The sequence below is a fragment of the Fusarium pseudograminearum genome, chromosome 2, assembly GCF_000303195.2.
Source record: "Fusarium pseudograminearum CS3096 chromosome 2, whole genome shotgun sequence".
NCBI classification, from domain to species: domain Eukaryota; kingdom Fungi; phylum Ascomycota; class Sordariomycetes; order Hypocreales; family Nectriaceae; genus Fusarium; species Fusarium pseudograminearum.
This window is the reverse complement of record NC_031952.1, coordinates 4,626,247-4,633,151: the sequence shown is the minus strand read 5'-3', so window position 1 is coordinate 4,633,151 and position 6,905 is coordinate 4,626,247. Positions and strand designations below refer to the sequence as shown.

At 50.4% G+C, this 6,905-nt stretch overlaps 2 protein-coding genes across 2 annotated transcripts; both read right to left on the bottom strand.

Moving 5' to 3' along the window:
* Positions 1 to 1,031: 1,031 nt before the first annotated feature.
* FPSE_07631 (uncharacterized protein) lies at positions 1,032 to 2,459 on the bottom strand (the record flags this gene model as incomplete). The annotated part of the gene is made up of 3 exons (XM_009260749.1): positions 1,032 to 1,664; positions 1,717 to 2,000; positions 2,054 to 2,459. 3 exons carry the CDS (start codon positions 2,457 to 2,459, stop codon positions 1,032 to 1,034), a joined length of 1,323 nt encoding a protein of 440 aa, XP_009259024.1.
* A 2,119-nt stretch (positions 2,460 to 4,578) lies between these two features.
* Positions 4,579 to 6,689, bottom strand: FPSE_07630 (uncharacterized protein; the record flags this gene model as incomplete). The annotated part of the gene is made up of 2 exons (XM_009260748.1): positions 4,579 to 5,393; positions 5,444 to 6,689. The coding sequence occupies 2 exons, from the start codon at positions 6,687 to 6,689 to the stop codon at positions 4,579 to 4,581; spliced, it is 2,061 nt and encodes a 686-aa protein (XP_009259023.1).
* Between the last annotated feature and the right edge of the window lie 216 nt (positions 6,690 to 6,905).

Genomic DNA, 6,905 nt, shown 5'->3' with positions numbered 1-6,905 from the left:
ATAGGGTTTCCATCTTCAATTACACTTTTTTGAGCATCATGACTCCAATGCCCTCACACATGACCTTTGCCCTACTATAAGGTTCAGAAGGGGCACAAAATGAGCTGTCCATCAAGCAAGTTAGTCATAAGTAGAAGAAGAAGAAGAAGAGGGAATGCTTACTCACTTGCTTCCGTCCCTTTTTTCCTCCTTCCTCCACCAACATCAACACAACCCAACGCATCACAAGTCATCCTAGATACTTTAGTTAGCTGGAACCCAAAGGTATACAAAAGGACAAAAAACGCACAAACAGCAACCACACTTCCTCAACAACCAAGTTAGCAAGAGTCCAGACACTCAAAGGGGCAAAGAACGCACAAACAACAGCCACCTTTGCTCAACAATCAAGTTAGAAGGGGGTGAGGAAGATGGAAAGGGGAGGTTATTTACATACAAGATGCATCTAACAGAGGACATCAAAGCAGCCATCGGCTGCTCTAATCATGGAAGGAATGCACCGGTCTTATTCCCAGGAATTACGATATCTCTCAATGATATCCACCATGAAGACCAACAGAAGCTCAAGAGGCACGATGCCTTCAAGAACATCAGGGATCACTGTCTTAACAATGGGTCTTGGTGTCTAGTTTAGCAGTAGAGTATGGGGTGGACCTAAATAAACAAATAAATATTTTCCATATCTTGAGCCTAATACAACAATATATCACAAGTTCGACGGTAATTGATGAATTCATGAAGTGATATGTATTGTCCAGATGCATGTCATGGCGGTATAGGTTGATTACTGCACTTTATCTTATGAACCATCTTAGTCTTTTAGGCAATTGTCCATTTCCTACCTAGTCTCAAAAGGGCGCAATTGTTACATTTTCGAGTAGTTCCACTTCTATGCCAAGATGCTTCCATGTCCCAAAACGTATCCTCCAAGCCTTCAACAGGTCCGACTGCCGTGTGTCTTGAAATGCCCCACCATTTCAACTAAGATCTCGGTACCTCTGGTCTATCACTTCACCCATGTCTATCCCAGATTAGTCCTCGAATTGTCCCATCTCATGGACCTTTTCCCTTGACCAATCATCGATATCTTGATCACCCAAAAGCTCATCAACGAGATCGACAAGTTTGGGACCCAAGCGGATGAGACGACGTAAAATAGTCAGGTCCCGTTCGTTTTTCTCTTCTGTTTCCTTTTCATCGCCTAGCTCACACAGTCTGTCTGGCAGGACGGCGGCTTCGGCTTCAGTCTTCTTCAGCATGGTCATAATGTCAACCAGAATCCTCTGCTTGACTTCCACGATAGCGCGCTGAGCTTCTTGATGCTGGCCAGACTCCCGTTCGCGGTGGGCAAGCCCTGCTATCGCCTGTGCTGATCCAGCATCCGATGGGTTTGCAATCGCACTGCGACGGGCTTCTCGGAGCGCTTCCGCTTCAGCATCATGGACTTCTTTAGCGATGAGCATTTGTTGCTGAGCTTCGGTGACTTCAGAGGCGGCGTTATCCTTCGTAACGGTATCTCGAAGGATCTTTTGAACTAAATCGCGATGACGACGACTAGTGGTTTCAATTTGCTCTTCCGAACGACGGATGATGTTGCCCGAGGTGGTTATTTCACCCTTGAGGTAGGCGGTGTAGGCTTTCTGTGCTTCTTCGAAGGTTTTGAACTGCGGCGGAGTTAACAACAGTCTTGAATATGTAAGATCATTCTTCACTCACTGTAACGTCCAGGAAAGGGGACTCTTCTGCACAGCCGTTCTCTCCGATAGGGGTAATCAACCCGGTTGGTGGGTTCACATTGGATCGTCCACCATTAGCTTGGTCGGCGTACCCACGGGCAGAAATCTGGTCCGACTCGTCGCCTTGTACAGTAATGCAGTCTCCGACTGGCTTTGGCTGAAACTTGAAGGTGACCATAAGGCGCTTCTTCGCGGATGCTGCAGGGACTTGGGCTTCGTTGTTACTCGCAGCGCCCCCTGCGGATCGTTTGCGTGAGCCACTAGCTTTAGGGTTCTTCAGTATTTGTAATGATGCAGAAGGATCATTGCCAACTTACCTTCATTCTGGGCTGATTTTGGGTCACGATCACTTGTGGCACTTTGTCGTCTAGTTTCATATCGGAACCCACGGATAAAGTCCTGTCGCTTTTCGCCCAACCACTCAACGGCCTGACCAATGACCTTGTTGCTGAGAACGCATCGGTATTTCGACATAGGGTGCTGGGCAGATTTGTCAAATAGATACTTGACAAGGTCGTCTAGGGTTACAGAGCTTGTGCGCGATAGCTCGTTTTTGATGAGGCTGTAGAAGCGGTACACCAGCTGATAGCTCCAGTAACGGGGCTCGAAGTGCTCGACCAGTTGCCATGGCCATTCTCCAGTGAGGTCGTGAAATCGTCGAAAGACAGAAAGCACATTAGTAGGGTAGCCATCGTAAGGGCGTGGCACAGATAGTACAGGCATGATTGCTGGGGCATTGGTTGTCGGTGGAGTACCTAGGTGGTAGGACAGGGTGAATTGGAGATTAGGGCGATATTGGGTGAAAGATGAATATCAGGTGAAGGGTTCAAAGAATTCCGAGGGCAGTGAATGCAGGTTTCTGTCCCACAGACCGTTAGTGCGCAGTGTGGCTGAGTTGGTGAGCGAATGATGAAGAGCGAAGGGGAAGATGATGGTGGAGGTAGACCCAAGAATACAACAATGAAGAGAGTAGGAAGGCAGGTGCGTAGCGTATAATTTGGATGCTTTCGAGGAGTCAGTCGCGACTCCAGCTGGCAGTGGCAGGCAGGTGCTGGCAGTGGGACCAAATCAAGCGGGATTAGCTGACGACAAACTGCCCCAGGCCTATCCCCAAGTGATTTGACTGATAGTATAAGACTTTGGTCTTTTAATAGCTTAATGTTTGATGAAAAAAGATCTATGGCGAGTACTTGTGGAATGTTTGATGCGACGTAGTTGGGGTTGCCTTCGGAAAGCCGCATGACATTCATCCACTCTGCACGAATTTTACGTGGCTACCTATGTTTCAGTGATTCACTGTACTGCAATGCCTAGGTCCTGGCAAAGAAATCCAAACAGCTCTAAGTCTCTTTTCCATGGCCTATACTACGTACGATCTTGGAGTCTGGCACCTCTTTTGTTTTGGCATATCTGCGTGCCTACCTGTAGGTTAACAGCACATAGTACCACTCATTTCCTTTTTTCAGTGTAATTAGCGTAACTATACTGTCAAGATCGAACTCGAAACAACACTGAGAGTCATATACACGGCGAGGTAGACTGGATTATTAGGGTTAGGCATTATCTTCCTTCTTTTACATGTCGATGTTGGGTCCAGTCTTAACGGTGCAATCTTTATAAAATATAAACATCACGTCTTTGATGTTTCTACAATATGATCATGGCTTTTACTGCTAAGGAGCACTTGAGACCACTGGGTCATAAAATATCCCAGTGTGTTGCGTTGACGGTCGCATTTCCTTGTAAACTGGGTAGAGATGAAGGTCTTAATCCTCGATATAATCTTGGTCTGTTTATAAAGCTGGGGTGGTCTCCATTATATATTTTCCCTTTTGAGATTCGGCAATATCAGCATCTTAACCACTGCCAACTCTTAGATCAAGAGCATCAATGCGAAGGATCTCAATACTGGGCTTGAAGGTCGCTCCAAAGAAGGGCGAGATGGGTGCTTAGTGGTGGACAACACCGGCAATGACTTAGGGTAGGCAGGCTTTCATGGCATCTCTCTTTTTGCATAAATAATCAAGCAGTAACGCTTTCGTAACACGAGACAGGCTGGTGAATAGAAGTAACGTTGACCTGAGCTTAGGGATAAAAAGGTCAACAGCCTAAATGTCCCATCTAAATTGTATAAACTGACCTAGAATGGCTCGTCCAACCTTTGCGATGCTCTGAGTGCCAGGTACTTGGCGGACGTATCTAGGTCTCAAGTATCCGATACATGATGTAGATCTCCTTCACTGCCATGCAGCCCGGCGCCAAGGCACTCGATGCCGTTTGAGGAAACCCGAAAGCAATGTCAATAGAACGAATATGCTACAAGTTACGTATATGAGACCCGGACATTACCATAAACCTACGTCACCATGCAAATGTCACGATGTGTTAAATCTGGGGCTCCGGATGGGTCCTGATGTAATGGAGCCTCATTTTATGGGGATGCTGGGAAGAACATCGACGATCAGATGGAGTTACTCCAAACCGGATTATTTGCGGGGAACAAGGTAAAGCTCCAACAGATCGACCGTGGGGGAGTCAAGAGCAAATGTTTGGGCGGAGATCAATTGATGGGAGAGTTTTAGCAGTAGAGTAGGAAGTAATCATTCCAACATGCAAGTCACGGCAGCATCACAGACACAGGTCAAAAGGTGATCGTAAAATGGTTCATCAATTAAAAGTAATTATCAAGGAAACGCCGTGACTCCTTGTTCCGCCCAATAAGTACCAGATCCTGCATCTATACGCCGTGCTTTTGTAACACAATCTCCAATGCCTGGGAATCTTCTATATGCTGCAAATGCCATGTCTTGAAACAAAGGGAATACACATCTCACTCCAAATTTTAGTCGTCGCGGGACTTGCTGTAGGAGCTAGTGCTGCCGAGACCGTTGAGGTCAACTTCGAGACCACCGACGCGAGCGGGGCGCTGTTGGCTGTGCTCAATTTGACGAGCGGGCATGCGCTCCTGTTGAGAGGCCTGGACAGGCGCGTCGGTCATCTGCTCGAGACCCATAGAGGCGAGGAAAGCAATGCTGTCAGCCTTCTCTTGGGCCTTGCGGGCCTTGGACCACTGGAGCTCAGTAGCGGCAATGTCGATGACGCGGGGGAGAGCCTGGAGAGCCTTGCTGGAGTCGAGGAATGAGAGACGGGTGCGGCGAGCGATGATGTCGGCAACAGTGCAGGCAGCCTCATTGCGGATACCATGGGCAACCTCGGCCTCGAGGTAGGGAAGACCGGAGACAAGGCGGGTGTTGAGGGAGGGGTTGGTGGAGAGGACAGTCCAGGCGCGATCGCCGTAGTTGTGAGCGAGGTGGTCAGCAACGTCGGCGTCGATGGGGTACATCTCCATCAACTGAGAGGCCAGAGAAGTAGAGTATCCGTGGGCGCCAATGAGAGGAATGTTGCGAGTGCAGCAAAGGCCAGAGGTGGTGAAGCCGCTTGCGTTGGCACCGCTGATGTCGGGGAGAGAGACAGCTTGGGGCTTGAGCTCGAACATCTTGACGGCCTCGTTGACAGTGTCCTCAGCCATCTCACGGTATGTAGTCCACTTGCCACCGGCACATGTGAGGAGACCGGAGGGAGAGGTGGTGATGAGGTGGCTCCGGACGAGGGATTCGGTGTTTTTCGCGTTGGGGTTCTTGACGAGAGGTCGGATGCCTGTGAATGTTAGTATTGTGTGCAGTTCAATTGAATGGGGTGTAACTTACCAGACCAGGCAGCCTGGACGTCCTTGCGGGAAAGAGCGGACTCGGGAGTCAGAAGCTTGCTGACTTCACGGAGAATGAAGTCAACGTCGTTCTGCTGAGCAACGGGTGCGCGCTCGACCTCACAGGGGTTGTCGGTGGTACCAGCGAGGGTGAATCCTTGCCAGGGAAGAACGAAGATAACACGGCCATCTGAGGTAGCAGCGTCGAGGAGACCGATACCGTTGGGGCAGATGTCCTTGGGAAGCATGACGTGCACACCTGAAGCAGGGGCGACGATAGGCTTGCGAGAGGGGTCATCCATTTGGTGGATAGCATCGGTGAAGGGACCAGTAGCGTTAACAACACCCTTGGCGCGGACCTTGAAGGGCTCAGCGTTGGCAGAGTCACCGTTCTTGGAAGCGAGGACATCGCGGACTTGAGCGCCGCTGATCTTGCCGTTGGCATCCTTCTCGAGACCGGTAACCTCAACATGGTTGAGAACGGTGGCACCGTATTGCGCAGCTGTCATAGCGAGAGCGACGTTCATGCGGGAGTCGTTGTGCTGGCCATCGTAGTAAACCAGAGCACCGACCATATTCTCCCTGCGCAGCTTGGGGAAAGCCTCCATGGCCTTGTTCTTGCTCATGTAGTAAGAGCTCTCGAGACCCTGGGAGCCAGCGAGGAGATCGTAGGCCTTGGTGCCGGCCCAGAAGTAGGGCGCCTCCCACCACTTCTGGAGGGGAAGTAGGATGGGAAGCGAGCTGGACAGATGGGGCGCAATGTTGAGGAAAGTCTTGCGCTCGCGGAGAGCCTCCATGACGAGCTGCAATTGACCGTAGTCAAGGTTCCATACAGCCTTTTCTAGGTATCGAACGCCGCCGTGGACGAGCTTTGTGCTCTTGGAGCTTGTGCCGGAGGAGAAGTCATCGCGCTCGACGAGAGCGACCTTGAGACCGCGGGTGATGGCGTCGATAGCGATACCAGTTCCTGTAGCGCCACCGCCAATGACGAGGAGGTCGTACTCAGTATCTTTATTGGGCTGGCCGCTGCGGCGCAGCTCGGCGAGGGCTTCGGCACGGGCTTTTGTTGCGCTGAATGTGGGAGGGACGATGCGCCCTGTTTGGTCGCGCTTGAGAGGGACGAGGGCCTTGTCGACGACGTGGGTTCTGTTGCGGGTTGCGTAGTAGCCGCCTCCGACAGCGAGAGTTGTTGTGGCCGCAGCTGCGAGAAGCAGAGGGCGCTTCATCGACCGTAATCTTTGTTGCATCTTGTGTGTATGTGTGTGGTTTGTGGTGTTTGGGGGTTGCTCTTGTGCGCTTTGGTAGGTTTGGCGCACGTAGGAAAAAAGGTGTCGACCGTTGGGGGACTATAGGAAGGAAGTTGGAGAAAAGCTGGAGATGGAGTCTGGGGATAAAGATAAAGTCAAAGATGGCAGCGACAAAGAAATGGCCAAAGGGTTTATAAGAGTATAGTAGACGACGAT